The following is a 24045-nucleotide window of genomic DNA, read 5'->3' as shown; positions in this document are numbered from 1 at the left end:
TATTTATATTATAAATGGTTTTCTGTCATAGGCTATTCAAAAAAACACATTTCATTGTAAAAGAAATCATACAGATATTTATTTATTTTAAAAAATTAAGATTCTGTTTCGGCTTGTGCTGTCCAATCTTTTATGTGGTATAATTTTTTTTTTTTACATATTTGTTCTGAAAATATAAAGCTGGCACCTGCCCCCTCATTTCATAAAGCTGCGACTTTACCCTCTGATGCCTTGGTAAAGCAGACTAATAGAAATCCTTGGCACACATTAGTTACCTAAGGGAATAATAGAACTATTTGCTGTAATCGTTTGGCAAAAGGACATAAACATATGGCTTTGGTTTATATTCAGCACTGCCAGTTGTGCAAAGTTGCATGGATGAGGAACACAACAGCAGTGACAACTCTGAAATCAGAAGTGAGAATCAAAATAAATCATCCTCATTACAGAACCATCCAAGCTTGTCTCTGGTCTAACATTTATTCCGCCGTTATGCATTTTCAAATATTAGACCCCCCTTTGAAAAATACTCCTTCAAAAATATACATAGCATTTGGCCATCAGTAATCATGGTGTCCTAGAATGGATTACACGGTATGTAGTCTCAAATTGAATCTGTTTTCAGATTTAGATTTAGTGTTTGGACTTATTTATTTTAGTTTGGGAGGATAGTAACACAGCTGAAGCAGTCAAATTTGCACCATTCATTTTTCATTTTGGGGGATGCACCAGCAATAATGTTGAAATGGAAAATACTGTGTTTGAAAAAGAAGTTATCAAAATCCAAAAAGCTACACATTGCTGAAAAGATCCTTCAATCCCATTTTTACATTTTATACCTGCTGAAGGAGGAGGGGGTGGAATGAATGAAACATGACTAAAGAATTCATGACAGGGGGGGGGGGAGAAGAATACTTAAGTTTGTTTCTTGGCAAGTGCTAAAAAATATGTCATGGACCTTTTTTGAAGCAATAGTCTGCATTGTTCAACAACTTCCTTTGCATTGTAGATAAGAATGTATAATTTCTACTAAGAGAGTGGGGTGTGTGTTTGAAGTATAATATTTCTCCTACTTTAAATAGATTAAAAGCATTCATATACGATTTGGTTGATTTGACTTTAGTCTCCTATCCAAGCAATACTATTCATCCTATTTTAAACAGATTTAAAGATTCCATATGCAATTTTGTTGATTTGGCTTCAGTCTTCCCTCTGGGCAACAATTTCCTTTTGATCTACATTGTATAAATTGCAAGTGAATTGACATCTTGTTTGTAACCAAGATACACACACACACACACACTCACTCACACACACACACGTGACCATTGTTATTCATAATAACACAGTAAATTTTATGCTGATTTACGACCTGATCCCTGGCAGAAGAACTTTTCTCCATTTCCAGCACCACATGATCTTGCCCTGGACACATAATAAACATTTAGGACTTAGCATTCAGACTACCTTCTTTTCAATCTAATGAGTTGTGCTTGGTGGCTATTCCTCAGCTCTACAACTTTCTTTCAAAGTCCAAAAAGGTATTGATCACTAGCAGACTGTAGTATCAAGTGGTGACTTGCAAGCATGAGGTCATTTATTGATTTGCTTCAGCATTTTGAATTCATTGTAATGTTTATATTTCACATATTAGTGATTTGCAGTGCTCCTGAACAGTTTTTATCTGAATACCCCAATCAATTTACAAATACTAATAAATTATCCTCTCAGAGGTACCAGTTTGAGACTTAGTCTCTTCTTTTTTATTTTTTCTCCTTATCTCTTTTTTGCTGAGGTGAATGAGCCATCACATTAACCACCACAGATAAAATGTTTCCGTCACCACATGTTAACTCAAACCCAAACCTTTTTAACGGGGGCATTTGACTGATGGCCAGACTAGATGACACACTAAATGTGTAATCATATTTGAATATCATTTTTAAGATCTATAAAAAACTGATGGCTCCAGTCCAGATCATGGTCATGGTACAACATAAGAACCAACTTTTTCTCCCATGGCATTTCTCCATTCAGCTGCTATTTGCCAAGGAAGGGAAAATGATATGAGTACAAATGGTGCTTCAATTGAGCTGATTTTCAGTGGGAAATGGTATGGGAAAGGTTTAATCATCCTGGTCTGGATCCTGGTCTGGATTAACATGTTCCCTTGATATTTTTTGTGTGATTTTTTTTAAGGGAGTAGGTAAGGTAAAGGGTCCCCTGACCATTAGGTCCAGACTCTGGGGTTGTGGCGCTCATCTCGCGTTACTGGCCGAGGGAGCCAGCGTACAGCTTCTGGGTCATGTGGCCAGCATGACTAATCCACTTCTGGTGAACCAGAGCAGCGCACGGAAACGCCATTTACCTTTCTGCCAGAGCAGCACCTATTTATCTACTTGCACTTTGACGTGCTTTCGAACTTCTAGTTGGGCAGGAGCTGGGACTGAGCAACAGGGGCTCACCCCGTCGTGGGGATTCAAACCGCCAACCTTCTGATTGGCAAGCCCTAGGCTCTGTGGTTTAACCCGCAGTGCCACCCGCCGGTACTTTTAAAGGGAGTAAGGTGCACAAATACAGCCACACACTTAAACTGCAATATTATAAACTCACACATTTATCCTATACTTAGCTCCAATGAAATGAATGAAATTTACTTCTGTGTAAGACATTATTAGGATTGCATTTTAATATTTTATGTAGTTGGCCTATGAGTTATTGAGTGTTGGCTCATACAACTAACATCTTCTGGGTGATGGTTTCTGCAGCTGCAGTTGGGTACCAGTAGACTCAGGCGTGGGCTGGGATGACATAAGGAACTGAAGACATGAACTATTATCTCCATGTATCTGGCTCCAACACCTTGTGAGGTAGTAGCAACTCTTTTCTTAAGACTGCCATGATCATATAAAACATGGGAGCTGCTCCCAGAGGCATTATGTGAGAAGCACATGGTGAAGGAACTTTGTCCCAAGTGTTGAGTATTCTTGAAGTAAGGCATCAATAGATCTTCATATGTATGCAGACCATTTTTGGATATATTCTGAAAGTGATAGAAGGCCACTTTACTCAGGAAAGCACTTAATTGCTGAGGAAAAGCAGAGTATTTTTTTTAGTAGCTAGCTTTATACATATAAAATAACTTGTAGTGTGGAGGCTCCTAGTTATACAAGGGCCACGCTGCATGTTAAGTTAGAGTTGTGCATTTGAGCTTCTGATGAAAGTTTAGCTTGCAAGTTTCCCCTTCCGTAGCTTCTAGAAAAATCTAGACTGGTGTTGTGGTTTTGGGAAAGGGTTGGACACCTCTGCCTATGTTATGATCTTCAATCCAAACTAGGTCAGATGATGGCTGTCTTTATTTTATTTTTAAAATTACATTGGGATCACCGAACAAGAGCTCCAGCACAGCACATACATTTGTTATGTGTTTTGCAATGCAATTGTTTACATGTCTACTCAGAAGTTCCATTGACTTCAATTGGACATACTACAGAATTGAGGCCTTGATTATGCAGGCTAAAATCAAGACAAGCAGACAGCTCATATTAGGTTCAAGCTATTAGAACTACTGTATAAAGTTCTGTGGTACCAAAATTGTGCCTATCCAGTGATAATGGCTTAAACTGCTATCGGCAAGGCAGATCCATTTGTATTTCTCTCTCTCTCTCTCTCTCTCTCTCTCTCTCTCTCTCTCTCTCTCTCTCTCTTTCTCTTTCTCTCTGATATTGTCCATTAAGAAAAGATGAACATTTTTAAAATAGATTTTTATGTGAGAGCCACAATGCACACGTTTTTGAAGGGGGGGATCCTTAACTGTACATAATCTTTTTGCATTTCACTCCAAAATGATATGAAGGCTCTTCCCAGAAACTCAGGGCAAAGCATAATATTTATATTTTAAGATGTCATAAAACACTACCTGTCATCAATGAATATAAAAGCTCTTTGAAGGCCTTATTAAAATGAAAATCATTAGTGTCAAATGAACTCTAATGCTCCATTGTGTGTGCACATACTTAGAGGAAGTCTTGATTAAATCATAATATATATTTTATGTCTGTTTGCAAAATATTCATCCCAGTAAGTATTCTTAATATGGCAGCCTTTACTTAGAAATTGGGAATAACGTTGTAAACTCTACATAAAAATAATTAACATCCAAATTAATATATAAATTCTAGTGCTGTTATAACTCTTAAACCTAAACAATAAAATAAAACAATTTTCCCTGCCATGGTATTCATCAAAATTTAGGTTTGTTTTTTTCTAATGGACAGAAAAGCATCTTGTAATAGGTGGAGACTGTACTGTAAAAGTAAAAACAACATGTATCTGATGGAGTAGCTCTTGTGCAGAAAACAATGCGACAATAAATCTGACTCCTTGTTTTTGATGCGACAGACTAACGTGGCTACTCCTCCAGGAGCAGTGGGGTCTTTAGCATATGCGCTGCCGGGGTGCAAAGATCCGCCCAGCACCCCGTTGTGAATGACAAGCGCTGGTGCTGGCGAGGCGCGTCTTTGGTAAATGAGTGCACAAAATCAAAAGTCCTTTAGTGAAACAGTAGGTATACATTTCGTTAATACCTAGATATATATGTATTTTATTTTTCTAGCTTGATCAAAATTATTTATTATTTCATAACAGGTAGATAGTTAAGAGGTTAGGCGGCTTCAGCGGCGGGCGCCTGGCGCCTCCAGAATTCAGCGCCCGGGTGCCCCACACCCCTCCCCCCCCCCCGGGTAAAGACGGCCTTGTCCAGGAGCCATGTAAGCTTGGATTTTTGTCTTCTTTTTTCAGCACAATGTTAGTGAAATATATCAAAGAAATATAATTCTTCTTTTTCTACTGGAGAGAGTTGTTTTTCCTATTCAGAATTTAGCACAGAACACTTTAAACTTGACATGACATATCTTACTGAACTCCACTACACTTTCCTCTTATGCATAACTTCCCAGAATAGAAGTTTTCAACCTGTTTTGTGAGCCCAGATGCAGTGAGCCAGCAACTGTTGGGGGGAGCAGCAAGAATCCTTCTTACATTTGATGAGCATATGGGGATGGCTGGCATGCAAGTTGGTGGTGTGGGGCTTGGTGATTGGGGATGACCCCACTTTCTCCTCCACACTTGGAAGGTATTCATCTGGTCACTTTTGTGGCACCATGTACCACTCCAGGGAGCAGTGGAAGAAATAGTAGATGGTATTCTGGACAACTTACCAGTGTGACATTTTGACCATTATGGAGCCAGCTGCATCACTGCCGCATTAGCTCGAAGTTCTTGCTAAGCTTGTAAACCAGCTTGGACTATACCACTTCAAACTGGAGATAGAGCTCACCTCAGTGCCTCCATACAATACATATAAATATGCATAAAGAAACTCATACCTGCATATAGAAAAGTACATTTGAGGAGATGACTAGGCTAGAAAACTAGGCCAAAATCTGTTCCTTGATGCAGTAAGCAGAGAAACAGTGCCTGGTTTAAACTGGAATAATAAAGGAGGTCTGCAAAGAGGAGGTGGTTGTCTCATTGACCCTCCTATGTGTTGACTGAACACTTGCATTATTGTCGTCTCCTGTCCATGCTATTTAAGGGATTCCCACCTCAGTGAAGTTCCATAGTAGTCCCACTGAGGCCACAACCAATGGTCCAGGCACTGCAGCATAAATTAGGTACAAATAATGAAACTTCCCATTCAACATGGGCCTTATTTGGAAAAATATCCTGTAGCGACATACACATATTGTGAGAGGCTGACTACTCTTTATTTCCAATAATTTCAGTACTACATAAAGTTCACCCAAAGAGTCATGGTAAGTTGATTCTTTTCTATGTACTAGTAGTACATGTTTTGCAAATATGTAGAATTAAGAATGAAAGCGATGGGACAAAATAGCCATCCATTAATTGTCATGGATTGCGAGAGGATGCTGGATATAGCAGAGCATCGGGCTGTTGGGTCATGATGACATCTAGCTATGCCATATTTATTGCTACTAATGTAAGCCAGTCTCCCTTGAATTAAATGCAAAATGATATATTCTTTTAACATAAAAATAAAAGATTATTCCCAGAGTTGATGATGAAAAGTTGTGCCACCCACATTCTAACCACCCTACCTGGAAGTGTGGCTTATTTCACAACAACTTCCTTTTTAGGAAAGTGTATGGTAATGTAAGGTAACTGAACTTAGGTCATATGAAGGAAATTTAGGCTTCAGTTCTGTAGACATTTCCCTGGAAGTAAATCCCATTGAACTCTAGGGGTCTAATTTCTGAGGAGACCAAGAATAAGATTGCACCAGTCTCTATCAAAGGCAGTAGGAATAATCCCTCAAGTTTATTTGACAGCCCTGCAAAAGACCCACTTAAATGAATGAAAGCTGCACAGTTGTCGTACTATGCGGATTACACCCAGTTTCCTGAAAAATAAAGCTCCCCCCTTTTTTTAGTTGTGTGTGAGTGGACTGTTTTATATGCAACAGACGCCCTCAGCCCATGATGATGGGTTTACAGTGCTATGCTCATCATACTAAACAGGCCTTAGCCAGTTTAATCTTAATCTGTTTAAACATCTGTCATAAATTCAAATGATTTTCCTAAAGAAAGAAAATCAATAGAAAGAATCACCTATATTGATTTGGCTGCTGGTTTTCATCCATTGTGTGGTTTTTAAATATTCATGACAAAATAAAACCCCAAGTAACTGCTGCTTAAAAAGAGGCAGCCCCCCCTTTTTTTCGTTACACAGTTAAAAGAGAAATGTAGTGATTGGTGTGGTATTTATTATGAAATGATGACAAAGGAGTACCAGTGGTTTTAAACAGTTTTAGCTTACAGGAGCGGCTGTTAATTTTGTCAGCAGAGTTGCAGGTGAAATAATGCACATTGGATAAATAGTCTGTATTGGTTTAACTGAACATAATATATAGTGTGTTCTGGAGTTGTTTGTCTCAATAGACTATAGTAATCAAAAGTAATGAACCTATTATGTGCAGGACCTTGGAGAGCATAGAATGGCAGTAAAAGTGTGGCACATAAAAGGTTTATTAAAGGAAATTAAAGTCCATCATTGCCACACCTGCTCCCCTATTATAAGTCTATGGCAGGTCAGTGCCTTCAATCACTACTCAGCATCAGAGAACAGAGCTACGCTTCCCCATTACCATTGCAGTCACATTGCAACCAACCCTGTATTAGGCTTGAATGGCAGCAAGCAACCATGGGCAAGTTTTCATTTCTGATCAAACAGACACCTTATTTTTAATCGCTGTGTTGCGAACCATTAGCTATAAATCAAGCAGATGAAAATATGACATTCAGTTTCTGGAAATTGCAAATATAGTACAGTATATTTCTAGTTTCTGATTGCATGAGACAAACACAGCAGCAACAGAGTTATTCAAGTATTTGCATAACATTTTCAAAAATCTGTTCAAGCATTTGACTGCTTGTTTATTCCTGTAAAGAGCTATTTGGGTCATATGTCATGTACCATATGTTCTGTGTCTCATGTAGCCCTCTGTAATAATTAGCAGGGGGGAAATAGAGAGGCACACAAATGTTGTTTCATCTTCAGCTAGTTAATTCGGCCCCCTTTAGTCTTCCTCACAATCTTGAAGAGGGATGTACCCCCTTGTTTCACGTGGACTTTAACCATAAATCTCAACATTATATAGTTGTATCCTTCTGTATATGATGGAGGAAAATACGTTCACTAAAAAAAACAAAAAACCAGTTTGGTAAACAGGGAACAAATGTCACAAGCAAACTCCATCCATATCCATGTTCAGCAGATACTTAGAAGCCCCGTTTGCACTTCAGACAGCCACTGCTTTTCTACGCAAATAGAAAGGATGCAGAGAAGCTGCTGGGTAATTGTGAAAAACTGGTGCACATGCTAACAGTATAATTTAGATAAATTTGCATTTGCAGAGATTATCGTTTACCCAACTGTTTTTAGATGATGAAGTGAGTGATTGAAATTTGAGGCCTACTGTACACATCACCCTCGCCATATGGCGCATCCATGCAATGTGAAACCACATGATGAACCATGCTACATATTACTGCAGTGACATAGAAGAGACCCAATGTAGGAGCAGTGTCAGTCTGGATCCCTGTGATAACTAAAAGGTTCTCAGAGGTTTTGTCTTCTGAACAAATTGTGAGGTCATTGTGCAGTTGTTTCATCATATGCCTAGAATCAGATTTTTAAATAAATAAATACATACATACATACTACGGCCTTATTTTACCAGACTACTGCTCAACTCATTAGTATTAGGTTCATGTATCAGGGGGAATCATTCCCTTGGGATCCCTCACAGACCCATTCCTGCGTGCTGCTTCTTTTTCTGCATACACTATCTCTTCCTGACCCACAGTCCCATGAATATGCTGATGACACCTGATCTTACTCTTTACCCCAGAACTTTACCTCCAGTAGACATTCCTGCATCTCCTAGCTGTTATTTCCACCTGGATATCCAGTTCAACACCAAGTCAATATGTCAAAAACCTTCTCTTGCAGACTTTCCAGTTCTCATATAATCTATATATCCAGTGACCACCCACCACACTGAGCAGGTCCAAATGTTGGTTGACCTTGCTGGAATACAGTCATGCTTGTCGTTTAGTCATTTAGTCATGTCCGACTCTTCGTGACCCCATGGACCAGAGCACGCCAGGCACGCCAGGCACTCCTGTCTTCTATGACATGCTAGAGTCATGGAAAGAAACATTTGGACACTGTACTTCATTGGTTGTTCATGCTATCATGTTGTTGTTGTTGTTCAGTCGTTCAGTCGTGTCCGACTCTTCGTGACCCCATGGACCAGAGTACGCCAGGCACGCCTATCCTTCACTGCCTCTCGCAGTTTGGCCAAACTCATGTTAGTAGCTTCAAGAACACTGTCCAACCATCTCATCCTCTGTCGTCCCCTTCTCCTTGTGCCTTCCATCTTTCCCAACATCAGGGTCTTTTCTAGGGATTCTTCTCTTCTCATGAGGTGGCCAAAGTACTGGAGCCTCAACTTCAGGATCTGTCCTTCTAGTGAGTACTCAGGGCTGATTTCTTTGAGAATGGATAGGTTTGATCTTCTTGCAGTCCACGGGACTCTCAAGAGTCTCCTCCAGCACCATAATTCAAAAGCATCAATTCTACGGCGATCAGCCTTCTTTATGGTCCAGCTCTCACTTCCGTACATTACTACTGGGAAAACCATAGCTTTAACTATACGGACCTTTGTCGGCAAGGTGATGTCTTTGCTTTTTAAGATGCTGTCTAGGTTTGTCATTGCTTTTCTCCCAAGAAGCAGGCGTCTTCTGATTTCGTGACTGCTGTCACCATCTGCAGTGATCATGGAACCCAAGAAAGTGAAATCTCTCACTGCCTCCATTTCTTCCCCTTCTATTTGCCAGGAGGTGATGGGACCAGTGGCCATGATCTTAGTTTTTTTGATGTTGAGCTTCAGACCATATTTTGCGCTCTCTTCTTTCACCCTCATTAAAAGGTTCTTCAATTCTTCCTCACTTTCTGCCATCAAGGTAGTATCATCAGCATATCTGAGGTTGTTGATATTCCTGCGTGCATGCTATCATATGCTGCCACTACCCCCCAGAGCAGGAGAAAGCAAGCTTGCTCCATCTTCCTTGTAACAGCCCTTTAGATATTTGAAGATGGCTATCATATCTCCTCTTAGTCTCCTCTTTTCCAGGCTAAACATACTCAACTCCTCCAACTGTTTCTCATAAAGCTTGGTTTCCAGACTCATGATCATCTTGGTTACCATCCTTTGCACACGTTCCATGTGTAGCTACTTCATAATATTGTTGTGCACCTTCCATTTGAGATTGTAGGGAGATGTTACAGTGAACCCACTCACTTTGGTTTGTTGAGATCACTGAAAAATATGGTGTAGAATTGTAGAAATATTGAGTTTATTACAAATATACTAGCTGAGCACAGGTGGAAATTGAAAGCATAACAATATTACAAAAAGAAAACCATTGCTCCATATCAAATCCCCAGAGAGGCAGCCTCCCCCAAGTGCTTTCTAGTGCTCAAAATTATATTTCCACCTGTTTCAGTTCACATGAGGACACCGGCTTGCTGACATAAGGTAGACCTGGATCTGGTCAGTGCCTGGGAACCAAATGTATACTTCCTTGGCTTCCTTGGCAGGATATAAATGTAGGAAAACATGCTTTTTTCTTCACACAGAGATTGAGATTACATCATCCTTGGCTGAAGCAGGGAGAGAGGTGTCACATTTCCCCTTAGGAACTCTCAAGGAGAATCCAGCTGCTTCCTGGGTTTTTGAGAAAAACATACACCAGCCATTCCAGTCCATTAGCTCAGCCACTTGACAGACTAAGGATCTGGCTGGCATACTTAGCTCCTGATCGTTGAAGAACTTTCAATTATCTTTCTGCCCCAACTTTTTCCTTTCCAAAACCCAGACTCCTTCACAGCAATCAGAGGTAGTGATGCCACCACAATAGTAGTAGTAGTAGTAGTAGTAGTAGTAGTAGTAATAGTAGTAGTAATAGCCCGCCAATTTGGCCGGGTTGCCCAAGCTATTCTGGGCAGCTTCCAACAGATATAAAAACATAATAAAATGTCAACTATTAAAAATTTCCCAATACAGGACTGCCTTCAGATGCCTTCTGAAAGTTGTGTAGTTCCTTATCTCCTTGACAGCTGATGGGAGGGCATTCCACAATGTGAAATATCCATTAGTGGGCTGTGTAACTGTGTTATAATCTGGAGCAAAATAGCTGTTTGTGGCTCTTTGGTTTCTGCAGTTGGATCTTTAGAACAAAAGATTAATCTAGAGTAGCCAATTCTGCTCCTGCCAGCTGCATAATGCACCTGGGAGCATTGTTGTGGCCAGCCCAGGATGTGGGTGAGAGGACTAAGCTGCTCTGTCTACAAATGCATGCATGTAGAAATAATTTTATTTATTTATTTATTATTAAAGATAATTTTTATTAAGATTTTCCTATAATACAATAAAATTATGGCTGTTTTCTTGTATCCAACCAGCCCACTCTCTGTTCCAGTATGGTGTAGTGGTTAAGAGTGGCAGTCCCATAATCTGGTGAACTGGATTCGCATCTCCGGTCCTCCACATGCAGCTGCTGGGTGACCTTGGGCTAGTCACACTTCTTTGAAGTCTCTCAGTCTCACTCACCTCACAGAGTGTTTGTTGTGGGGGAGGAAGGGAAAGCAGAATGTTAGCCTCTTTGAGACTCCTTAGGGTAGTGATAAAGTGGGATATCAAATCCAAACTCTTCTTCTTCTTCTTCTTCTTCTTCTTCTTCTTCTTCTTCGATCACCAGTTGCTTCAGGGCTGACCAGGCCTGGATCTAGACACATCACAAAAGCAATTCAGTTAAAGGCACACATATACAGCACTTTATCTTTACAAATATAGCTAAGTGCTAGGATTTTTTTAACCTGACTGCATTGTTCAAGCAGTGCCCCCCCCCCCCACTCTGTACTGGAGGGGGTGATATTTAGGGGTTTATTTGGTTGCATGGTTGCATTAGTCACATAGTTGGCAGGGAGGTGTGAGAAAGATTAGGGTTAAGTTAGGTAACAGTTGAACACCCCGAGGCACCTTTGGAGGTAAAGGGTATTTCTGGAAGCCAGCTGCTCTGGGTTGTGGGGACTTTAGCCTGGATATGGGATGTTCTCAAGATGTTTGGAGTACATTTTAATGCAAAACTCCCTAATTTGCACTTCATGCAACAATATTGATCCAAAAAGCATCTATCCTTCAAAATTCACACTTTTCTGAATTTTGTGGTGGAGTTCTCTAGACAAATAATGTGTGGCCAAATATGTGCATATGTGTCTATTAGGAAAAAATGTCTAATAACATGTGTATTAGTGAAAATAATAGATAAAGTTGCATTATATTGGGGGGGATTCTTGCAAAAATGTGTGAATCTGGAAAAAAAATTCACTAAAATGCTGAAATGGGAACACACACAGAGAGAGATGTGGAATTGTTGATAACTAGATTATGATTAGAAAAATTAGAAACAGAAAAACCAAAATGGAGAGATTCATCCATCCTAAGTGGTAGCTAAAATGTCTCTTTGAAGTTACATCAATGAGTTATTTATAGCTTCACTGACCAACTTCATGCTGTGTCTCCACCAGATTCCATGCTTTGTTAGAACCTTGTGCATAGACCATAGAAAAAAAACCATGCTGCATTTCTAGTAAGGCCATTCCTAGCTTACTAGCACATGGCGCTCCCATTGAACCAATGTGCTGATGTTCCAAATCCACTTTTACTACCAGTATGACCCCATAGCAACTGAAATACAAATGATGAAGGGGTAGGAGTATCTTCCATAGGAGGCAAGGCTAAAGCATTTGGATTTTTTTAGTTGTGAAGGAAGATGAATGAGGGAACCATGATAGATGGATACAATTTGTATATGTATGCAATATGTAGGAAGTGAACAAAGAGATTCCCCCTCCATCTTTCATAACACTAGTATTTATTTATTCAATGTGGTGCTTGTGTGGCTTTAAAAGGCGATTGACAAATTCTTAGACTGACAGATTTCTCATTGGCTTTGATAACTAATTGGAGCCTTCATCTTCCAGGGAAGTATGCAACCAAATATCAGTTGCTACGGGGCATCAACAGAAGCATGTGAGAAAGAGAATGCTGAACTAGTGGATCTTTACTCTGATCCAGCAGGGCTCTTCATATGTTCTCATGATCCCATCCTCAGCAGTTATTTAACCTCATTGGGATCAGAACATAAATCTTGATCGCTTGCAGACATTGGCACTTGCCCAAAAGGAATAATTAGCATTTGCTTAATTAAATATTTTTCCATTACGAATATCTTCTGAACTATGCTTAAAAGTTATTCACAGATGGCATTTTATCTGAGTGACAAGATTAATAAGTTCTTGGCCTATGGAAACTTTGTAAAGGCATGTTAACAATTCTCCCACCACCGCCTCCAATGGTGAATAGACTTTCTGTTACTGTTACAGATGGATGCAGATGGTGAAGATAAAAAGCTACGCACACGTTCAAGAGGAACCAAGGGTGAGTTAGAAGACCCCTTCTACGACCCTGTGCCCATCACACCATGAAATGTAAATTTCTGCACATGGTCCCAAATGTGTCATCAGCGAGTCTACACCTTCCTTAGGGCTCATTTTAAATCAAGCCAGGACACAAACTGCAGTGAAATGTTATTTAGATGTGTGGGAGAGTGGAGGTGGAAAGAAAATCTCACAAATGTACAATCATTTCACAGACGTAATCTAAAAATCCAACTAATGCTGTTGGATAGGTTGATGCAGAATGGCCTTGAACATGCAGACAGTGTTTTTAATAGGTATTGTCTCCCAACCAAACGAGAATGATCCTCTTCCAATTATATGTAAACTGTGGTAAACCATGGGAATACATTTTACTGTTTTGTCTGTTTCTTGTTGAATCAAATCTGCTATTGGCAAGTTGGGGGGGGGGGACCTTAGCAATATAAAGTTGGAACTGCTTCGATCCCAAAACACTTGCAATTTCCCTAATGTTTTTGTATTTATCTGTTCAAATGTACGATAAAAAAGTTAAACTTTTGGTTTTTCTCTCATTGGGTAAAGAACAGATGGCAATGTAATATTGAGATTAAAAGGCCCCTTAATGATCTAAACATCTGGAAAACATGATTGACTAGTCATACAACCCCTTAAGGAAAATAACTTTTTATTATAATTGGTAATGCTTTTTGTGACCCTTGATTGTGAGTGGGAAATGGGCATATGTAAAATAAAATAGGGATATTTTACCTCCCGTTGAAGCAGATTTAGTTATGAAGTTTGTAGCTAAACTTAAATGACTAGATGTAATGCTAACAAGTCTAATTTGCCAGTGCAATTAATTAACCACATATGCCCTAAGGGTGTTTTTACACATGACTCTCTAAAGTGCCTTTGAAGTATCTATTTACTTATGCCCTGTATGAATGTTGCTAATGCAGTATAGATGAGTCCATTTTTAAATCAAGTGTATATCCTAAGCAAATAGTAGCAAAAAAATGATTCAACCATTACTTGCGGAATTGCCCTATGAGAAACATGGAGCTGGAAGAGAATGGGAAGTCAGCAACTCAGATAGCAGAGCCAGACCTGATCTCACAGGCATTCTTGTTATCGGCGTAGGTATGTGGTGGACCAGGAGAGGTTAAAACCAGTGATCTATGTAGACTGCAGTGCACAGCCTATTGTTGTCTTGTTCCATGGGCACTTAAGGGTCACATGGAAGGTCAAGTCATCAAGTCAAAGTCTGGTCACAGTAGGCAAGAGGAGGTCACAGTAAGCAAGGTTAGGTCAAGATAGGTAAATCAAGTCACATCAGGCCAAGTTAGGTCAGGGCAGAGAAAGTCCCATCAGGGCAAACGCTGTTGTACAGAGAGCAGACAAAACAGGACCATAACAGCTTCAAGGGAGCCCTGGCAGCTGAAACTATCCCCTACGAAGATAACTATAGGTAAAAGTTATCTCAGTAGGTCGACAATATCTATAGTAAAGTTGTCTGTGCTTCTCTAGAAGAGGTGACTGGGCTGTTAAATGCTATGATTTGCCCACATTCCAACTAGCCATGACTCCTCATAACGTTTTAGGCAAACAAAGAGAAACACTTTGACCATTTAAGACTGTTTAGAACTACTTCACACATTCTTATATGGAAAGCACTTGCCACATAGGAAGTAATGAATAGATAATCACAAAGTAAGTGTTCATTTCACTCTTTACAGCAATCCTTACAAAAGGGATGATCACAACCTGTATGTGGATGATGTACTAATTTCTATATGGCCCTGACTACCATGTACGAATTTTGTTTATCATTACTCATTATACTAAATCCTACAGTGAAGGCAGGCATGCCATAGCTGGAGCCACTCAGCCCGTACTGCTTTTCTTCTAGCTTATTGTTGGGTTGTGAATCACAATCATTATATTGTAAAAAATAAATAAATAAATGGGGGAGGGGGTGTAGGGAAACATTCCTTACTGCATTTGTGGGACCTTACATATGTGTGGGTGTCACATAGAGGGGATCAGATTTTAATGACCCAACCTTGTGAACTGAGGTGCACTCATAATGCTGGGAGCTGATCATGTGGGTCTCAGCACACCACACCTAGTGGGGTGCGAACTCCATGGCTGGAAGCTGTGACTCTGCTCACAAGATTGGGTCATTTAAATGTTACCCAAGATACACAGAAGCTGCTTATAGCAAAGTGGCTTGCACACGGTTATAGTGATGGGATCCTTAATTTGGGCTATTTTTCTGTGGCTAATACAATGTATTTAGCGGTTCTATTTTTTAAAAAAAAATTATTGGCTGATTAATCACTGCACCAAAGGATAGCTGGAAGTCTTTATTCAAATAGGGAAAGAACTGCAGCTCAGTGGTAGAGCAGATGCCTTGCAAACAGAAGGTCCCAGGTTCAATCCCTGGATCTCCAGGTGTTGCTGCGAAAGACTTCTGTCTGATACCCTGGGGAGCAGCTTCCAGCACAGACAATACTGAGTTAGATGTGCCAGTGGTCTGATTCAGTGCATAGCTTGCTATCTTCCTAAATGACAAAATTGAAATAATCTATCTCTGAGATGTGTCAAAATAAGTGCACCAAAGGTAAAGGTGAGCCAAGATTTTGACACACCCTGAAGGATGAAAAACTTTCCTCCTGAAACACATGACTGTACAAAATTTGTTTTAACACAGAGCTGCTTTGCAGATGGCTGTTTTTCAGAGATTATCAAATCTGTTGCTTTTACTCCTATTACTCCTCCTGCCACCAGCCAAAAGCATTCAGATGTTGTATATATTCAACTGCATGGGAATAAGGGATTTAAATCACCCAATTTCCCTTCACTGTCATTAAAAAATAAATAAATCCATGGGCCTTTCAATAACAAAAGCCCGAAATGGTGAGAGCAAGATATAGATAGAAAGATAGATAGACATTATTTTAAGAGCCCACCCTGCCTCCCCCTGGCAGCATTTCTATATAGTTCAGTGAGATCAGGATCAATCCCCAAATGAGGTGAGTAATTGCAACAGCATAATGAAGTTACTGCTGCATATCTGAACATTGTAGTGAGCCTCCATTAGATTAATTCTGCAGGGAGCTACTGACTAACTGGCTGGGTTTCATTTAGCAGTTTCTAATCAGAGTTAATGCACTGCCATACTTTCTTTAAACATTTAAAAGGTGATCTCTCTCATTTAGCAAGCTAGTTAAACATATTTGGGGCTTAAAATGCCTCTCTCTTGCACACACAGGCTTAATAGAGCAACAGGATTTCCCCAGAAGTGGGACAACGGATGTTGCCTGTGCAACATGAGTAGTCTTTAGAACCACCTGTTGGCTCTTTCAATATGCTGCATAGCCTTGTGTGGGCAGGTATTTGTAAACACCAGCTTTCCTCATTCCCAAATCAAATTATCACTTAGGAAAAGAAAATGTTCTCACTGCACATCCAATTTAAAAAAGAAAGAAAGAAAGGTACAGTGGCTTCCCCCCCCCCTGCTGAAGATCATCTTCCTTGTGTGCTGAGTTGTTTTGAGTTTTTGTTTTTTAACAGATAAGTAACCATGGGAATTGAACATCAACTTTAGCAGTTGCCACGAGCAGCAATAATCCTGTGGTTAGGGAGAAATAAAGAGTCACCTGTGTTCTCCCAGGTTCTCATCTCTCATCAGAAATAGGCAGGTGCACAGAAGTTTAAATGTAAACTGATGCAGTCTTCCCTTCTTTTACCAACAGCACACGTGGATTCGATAGCACAGGAGCTCAGGTAAGATTCAAGAAGCTTCAGCTTTGTCACAAGAAGTGCTGTTATATCCCACATTTATTGCATCTCTTAAGAACATAGCTAGGACAGATGGTGTGTTCACAGAAATTCAAACTGTGTTTTTTTAAAGTGCCTGTAAGCTTTCTAAGGTTCACCAGAACAATATTGTAACCTATCAAGAGGTCCTTGTATGAAGAAAACTTCACAGAGGTCCAAGTTGGTCAATCTGTGGCCTTCCAGATTTCCAAAGCTGGGCAAGTGCTAACTAGGTTTTGGAAAGGAGGGAGAACTCTAGTACCCTATCAGAGCCTTCACCACTGCCTTTCCAAACCAAGCACTTACAAGGCTTTGGGAAGGAGGCAGGAAGGCTCTCACTTGGCCCCTGCACCCTGTGTGTGGAAATTGGTTGTGCTGCCCTAAATCCGCCTCTGCTTTAGGTAGCACTGGCTGGGGGAGAAGGAATTTCTTTGCCCTTCAAGTTCTATCCCAGACAGTTCTGGTGTGTGTCTTGAGCTGGGTTTCAAGTAGACCTCTCATGTTTTCTTGACCTGTCCTCTGTTATTGTAAGTAGGAAGTTTTGTAAGTAGGCAGCAGAGCATTAAAATGTACACACACACCAGTTCTGTTAGCTAGATGGGCTGGACTACTCCTCTTCTGGTGGCTGCCACTTTAAATTCTTTCTGATTGTTGTTATTTTATTATTTCATATGCCCAGCAGAATTTAGTGAGGCGAAATATCTCCAGTGGCGGGAGTAGGAGGGGAAGGAGTAGTGCCACAGACCTGGCCTACTTACCGCAGCGTTACCACCGTAAACCAGGATAATGTGGAGAAAGGTTAGGGTGGTGGGAGCACCAGATTGGCTTTTCCAGTGCCACCCTACCCCACCCCACTGCTGCCTCATCGAAGTACGCAGCAAGCCTGTTCTACCAAGGAGACTCCCTCTGTGATCAGACAGTGGTGGGACCAAGTAACAGGGATGTGTTGGAAAGCAGTGGAACTGGCATGAGTGTCCATGCTCTCCCCTCATGAAATAGGAGAGGAATGAATGCCTATGCAGGGTTTGAAAAGTGTGAAGATCTCACCAGGATTTCATCGTTTCAGAACGTATTGGCTAAACCTTACAGAGGTTTCTTATCAATAGCTAAGTTGTTTCAAACGTTTGCTTATACTATTTGTGGTAAGGATATTCGTGTTTCGTGTAGAGCCACCTTTCTACAAGGGTATTATGATATGATGAACATATTCATGGCAAGTGAGTAATGACAGGATTGAATCCTATGGAAGCCCACAATGCTGATCCCATGGTGAAGAGCAGCAGCTGCCTATCACCCTTTCTACAATCAACTAAATAGAAGGAGTGAGGCAGCAGGCCAACAGCACTATCAGTCATGACAAAGGATGCCAGTAGTCTTGCAGCAGTAGAATGAACATCTGGCCATACTCCATAGACTTTAGGGCATAGATCACCGTTCGGGGGAATATTTTATCTGAGACAACTGGTGCCTGGGTTCATAGCACAGGGGATTAAATACGTGCTGGTATCATTCTTCATTAATCTGCATTATATCATATTAATATGTGAGGGACTATCATGGTTATGAGACAAGGCCAGCTTGCCCATTCAGTGGAATCGAGTGATATATATTTTTCCGAATTCTACCACGTCAGATTGCAAGTAGTTGGGGAGGATTTAATGATTCAAAATTCCCTATTTGTGTGTATGTGTGGGGGTGTTCTGTACATACAAAATTAGCATGTTAGGTAGAAATAAAAGCTAAACTCCTTCCCCTCAGGTGGTGGTTTTAGGAAATGGGTGTATGGTTTTATTATTTATTTCTTTACCACTTGATTGTAATAAAACCTCTAAGCAGTCTACAAGAAATATTTAAATTATCAATAACAATTAAAAACATTTTAAAATTATTGAAATTAACAGTAAAAATATTCAGTCACATCAACATCTACATACCTGGATAGGCCTGTCTAAAGGAAAATGGTTTAAGCAGGCACTGGCAAGAGCTGAGCAAAGATGCCTGCCTAATTTTGGAGGTTTCACCACTGGATCATGTTGCTGTGGTTCAGGGGAAGAAGAGTGCTTATTTTGAATGCCACCCATTTGGGCTAAGCAACTGGTGACGTGAAATACCAAACTCCATTCGCCACCTGAGAAGTGGGAGGTGGAGATGAGTGGATCTGTCAATTTCTATTTCTCTCTATTATTTTTACAGTCTTGATCTCAGTTCTCCACATTTCCACACCAGTTTGCTTTTTTTAAAAAAAGTCCTCATACAAATTCACGAGTGTTGTTTACTATGAATTTCTCCTAAATATATTTTTGTCTAATATACACATTTTTGTAAAGCAATTTCCCTACTCTAATGCACTTTTTTGGTATGCTGTTTTCCCTAATCAGTGCAATTTTATGCACACTTTACCCCAGTATATGATTTTTTTTGTACACATTGTCTGACTGTGGAACAGCATTGCATAGTTCACAGAACTGCAAATTTCAAGGGTGACTGTGCTCATGTATTCTTTGGAAAATGCTAATTTGGTAGGTTTGCCTTTAAATGTCAACCTAATCAAATTTATCCCCCATCTCTAGTGAGAGGTGAATTGGGAGGAGGCAGTTATCGCTGCCTTAAAGCATTCCAGCAATAGTGCCAACTGTGTGGGCAGCTGGTGTGTAGACTGTGGCTATGAGATCAGACAAGTACCCCAAGTAGCATTGAGTGAACTTTCCTAGCTTCATTTGGAGGTGCCCCCCCAACAAAAAACCCAGTTCCATTTCACTCTCCTGATAATCAATGGGGAAATGATGGGGTGTCCCCTCAGCCTCCATGGTCTCACTGGAGGAATTCAGCACCCAAGGCACAAGGAATGTTGAAACATAGTTCTCCCCCCCCCCCCGCCGCCGCCAAGTGAACATTACAAGCTGGACAATGTCACATTCTGAGCTGGGTTATTACAGCTCTACTTCCCAGCGGAGAGAAAGTTGTGGTAGACCATGTGGCCACCCACTCCCCTCCGGGGGCGGGGAACAAAGTCCCGCATCACCCGGAGGTTCCTGGCCACATCATTCACCAGCCAGCCAATCCGCTGGCTGGGGGGGCGTGGCCAGGTCCCATTTAAACTGAGGCGCGAACCGGAGAACTTCCTCTTGGCTCACTTCCTCAATCTCTTCACACAGTTCCTTGGCTTCACTCTGCGGCATTGGTTGATCTTATGATGGGGGAGGGGAGGTGTGGTCATCACCTGCTCCTCCATGCTTAAGGGTATTCCGTTAAAGGAATCCGGAGGTGTGGATCTTGTCCGAAGCCCAGGCGGGGCTAGGGCCATGCCATGACCCCATCAGGAACCCAGGGGGAGCTCGAGTTGGTTTGCACCGACGGGGCTCCCCCTACCGGTGGTTGACTCTTACTGGACTCCCTGCGTGACGGGCAGGAGTCAGATATAGTTGGGTCAATTCTAATGCCTAAGCCAATACCACTCACATTCTGTAGCCTATAAAGTTGTGACCTAAATTTGCCCAATAACATTAACCTAATATCCATGTCCTTGTGTCTTATTCATCAACAAGGGGGTGGTCTCGGAGTCTCGACATGCAACACCATTATCCACAATGGCTTTTCACATTTTTGGGAGTTGTCACAGGGGGCATTTTAAAGTAGTAAACTGTGTGGCAAAGTGTGGTAAATTACATACTTTGGTATTTTACCCTGAAGTTATGTCAGTACAGCGCACTGGTATTTATAACGAGGCTACTCTACATTGCATGCCATTCATGATATTAATAAAGGATTTATGCTAAAATTCACCTGTCCTTATTACTATATCCTGTATGTCAACCATTCATATCATCATTAATTAAACCAGTTATAAATTTAAACCATTACTGTAATAAACTTTATAGGCCTGCAGTCTTTTGGGATCCTCCCTTGTTTCTTTCTTCTCCATCTTTTAAATCTTTCCTTAATTTGCTATATCTAAAAGCTAGGGATACAGGTTTGATAACATCCAGTAATTATAATAGCCTTATCTAGTAAAGTGACAATTTGATTACATCCTTTTCTGTTACTGCTAGTAGCTAGGAGTTCTGTTCTGCAGGATTTTCTGACATGCAGGTTAAGGCACACATGACATGGTAGCCACTTGCTTGCACTGATGGTGTACCACTACCATGAGCAAATATGATTGTGTAAGAGGTGGTGGGATCCTCTGAGCACACTGGGTGTTAGTTTGTACATGGGGCATTGGCTGGGTCATGATTAAACTCCAAGTGGGGAAGTTCTATGTTCAGTATCACTGCACCAGAGTCCACCTTCTGGACTCTTTCCAGAGATTCAGAGGTCTGTACCTCTGAGGCCTCACCTAGGACCAGAAGTTTTTATTTAAAAATATGGTCATGGTTTGTTAAGGCTCCGCACAGACATACCCACACATATATAGTACCTAGACCAAGTAAGTGGGAAGTCTGGATAAATGCAGTCTTAGTTCAGGGCAAACAGAGAGTGAAATATAATTTCTGAAACAGGGAAATCATCTTATTTGTTTATGTATGCAGACATTGTAGACCAAAGCCAAGCTGTACGCATGCAATGCAGGCTGCGGCCTTCAGGCCTCCTGGAGCTCAGGTGCTTCATCTGCATAACAAAAGACAGAGAGGATTCTAAAACCCTCCAATAACATTGTTAGTAGCTGGCAGGCAGCCAATCCCTGCTGAGATAGGGCCAGTGTTGTGATTTGCTAACTGCAGCATTAAGGCGACCTATCACATGCGGTGTGTGTGTTTTGCCTGGGCTGGCTTAAGGTATATATATCCCAGGCAAGTGCCCCTGTTTGTCATCCTTGTTCTTCTTGTTCCTGATGTTCCAATAAATCCTTTTTGAGCTGAATCTTGGTCTTGGGTCATGCCTGAACCCACCTACACTTCATTGTTTAGCTAACTTGCATTGCAAAACAAAGGAATCAATAATTTTGAAGTTAACTTTGACACAGCCAAGACAACAGTGTGCAATTTAATGTAGAGTGCCTTTGGGTTTTTTTTGTTGTAATAAAATAAGCAGCACCTCATTAGTACAGAATTATCACCAGATTGTAAAAATAGTTTCCAGACATTTTATTTAAAATTTTAATGAATGTTCTTGAGCCATTTTCATAGTAAAATGCCAAACACCCAAAAACCTGGTACAATAAACTAGTAAATACCATTGCCTTGTCCAAAATAATCTAATTGCCCCCCACATCCAAGAAATGACTAGCCCTGGGCCTTCAAGAAGGATAAATGCTCCAATCTCAATAGTCTTCATGGTATATTATAACTTTTCAGTACACTTTTTAAAAATAAATAAATGGCAGGCTTGTTTTAAAAAGCAGTGACCCAGTTCCTATAGCACATTGTTTTCAGTGCAGTCTTTAACATTTCCTAGTAGACATGCCCTATTGAATTCAATGAAACTTACTCTCAGGTAAGTGGGGTTAGGGTTGCAGCCTAAGGCTTCTTAGCAAACAGTGTGCATTTGTTGTGTGTCCAAAGATGTTTCATCCCCCCACCATGTTTCACAATGAACTCAAGGCACGCATAGATTTCATTATAGCTGCATACCTTCTCCTGGGTTATTACCAACTTCCTAACATTCTGGCCTTTTTACATGCTTCTTTTTATTTCCTCAGTCATTTCACAGTCGAATCGTTCCTTTTGGTCAGGTGGCCTATAACATTAGTTTACTGTCTGAAACATCTCCAGCCTCAAAGCATAATGACTCAACAGCATTACCCATTCCTCCCCAGCCTCCTCTTAGAAGGACTAATAAATTCTCTTTTCCCAACAAGGCTATACCACCTCCCCTGCTTCCGATGTTATTTATTTTATTTTATTTTATTTTACCCCTTTGATATTGAAATTCCAGCCTGATTCCAATTACATCACAACATATTTTCTTCTGAGTTATTATGTATACCCCTCGTCCTAGCACCATCTCACTTTCTTCTTCGCCAAGCCTTTCATTTGTATGTTTGCACACTTTAATAACCTTCATGCTGCTATTTTGCCCTAAAATTAGTCTTAATCAATCCTGATTTCCCTCTTTTATCTTCATTGCCTTCCAATGCTTTATATGTACTCCTTTCATCTCTGTTTGGTCAGCGTGCTTGCCTTGACGTCATACAAGAGAAGATTAAGCTAAACTCCTTCTCAGGACTTCAGTTGGGATGGAGAGATCATTATTCTTGCTGAGTAGTAGCCTTTCTTCCATCTTGACTACCCCTCCTCCAAATCATGTTGTATAGCCCTATTGTGCCATGGCCAAAACACTACCTCTATTGCAGGTGGGAAGGGTACTCTGTGTACAATGTAAGCTAAAGTAATAGGTGCAAGCCTTGAAGAGGAATTAGTTCTGTGTTGCTGGGGATAGTAAATGGATGAATATCAATATTAAAAGATAAAACATAAATGCTAGCATTAAACATAGTAGTAGTAGTAGGGACTGAGCAACAGGAGCTCACCCCGTCGCAGGAATTCGAACCGTCAACCTTCTGATCGGCAAGCCCTAGGCTCTGTGGTTTAGACCACAGCGCCACCTGCGTTCCAACTACCTCTGCACTAGTTGCTCCTGAATAGCCTACATGGTTTTATGACATATTAAAGCTCCCTGTATGTAATTTAGCCTATATCTAGACCCACTCTAGCTTAAGTACTTATATATCTCAGAAAATTCTATTCAGGTCAAACTCTATTCACTGGTGACTCAAAAGGATTTCAATGTAATTATCTCCCACCTAAAAAAATTAGGCTGGCACTAGAGAAAGATGTGTGCCACTCCATTGTGAGGATTCATGTGTTGGCACAACCAGTGCTTTATTTAAGATGATAAAAAGATGAGGTGCCAGTACTCATATCTTGAGAAAAGTGCTAAATGGCTGCCATGGGTAGCAAAGAAGAGGTACTGGTACTCTGTACCAGTGAGTACTTTCACACAAAAAAGCTATGGCTGCCAAACATCTGGGCGTCTTCAAGTCACTGGTTTTAGCTTTTAACCTCCTTGGGTTTCATTTCATTGCCGAGCAAAAATATCTCCAGTATCCAAAAAGTTGACTTGTACCACTATTTCATTAGAAGTCTGCTCATATCAGAAATTGTGAGAATGAGTTATATTCACTCCTGATTCATAAAAAAATATCCATCCATTTTA

The 24045-nt window shown here is 40.6% G+C and overlaps 1 protein-coding gene across 9 annotated transcripts in view; it reads left to right on the top strand.

Annotated features, from left to right (window-relative positions):
- Nucleotides 1-24045, top strand: part of ST18 (ST18 C2H2C-type zinc finger transcription factor) — a 128743-nt gene that overhangs the window by 44240 nt on the left and 60458 nt on the right. For 8 of the 9 annotated variants that reach the window (XM_033155192.1, XM_033155190.1, XM_033155189.1 and 5 more), the window contains 2 exons: nt 13036-13090; nt 16827-16857. In XM_033155192.1, coding sequence (XP_033011083.1) covers nt 13036-13090; nt 16827-16857 — 86 coding nt within the window. Of the gene's footprint in view, nt 1-13035; nt 13091-13122; nt 13141-16826; nt 16858-24045 lie in introns of those variants that run through there. The other variant, XM_033155193.1, reaches the window with a different exon arrangement.

This window comes from Lacerta agilis, chromosome 7 (assembly GCF_009819535.1).
Source record: "Lacerta agilis isolate rLacAgi1 chromosome 7, rLacAgi1.pri, whole genome shotgun sequence".
In the NCBI taxonomy this organism is placed as follows: Eukaryota; Metazoa; Chordata; class Lepidosauria; order Squamata; family Lacertidae; genus Lacerta; species Lacerta agilis.
This window is presented reverse-complemented; position numbering and strand designations above follow the sequence as displayed.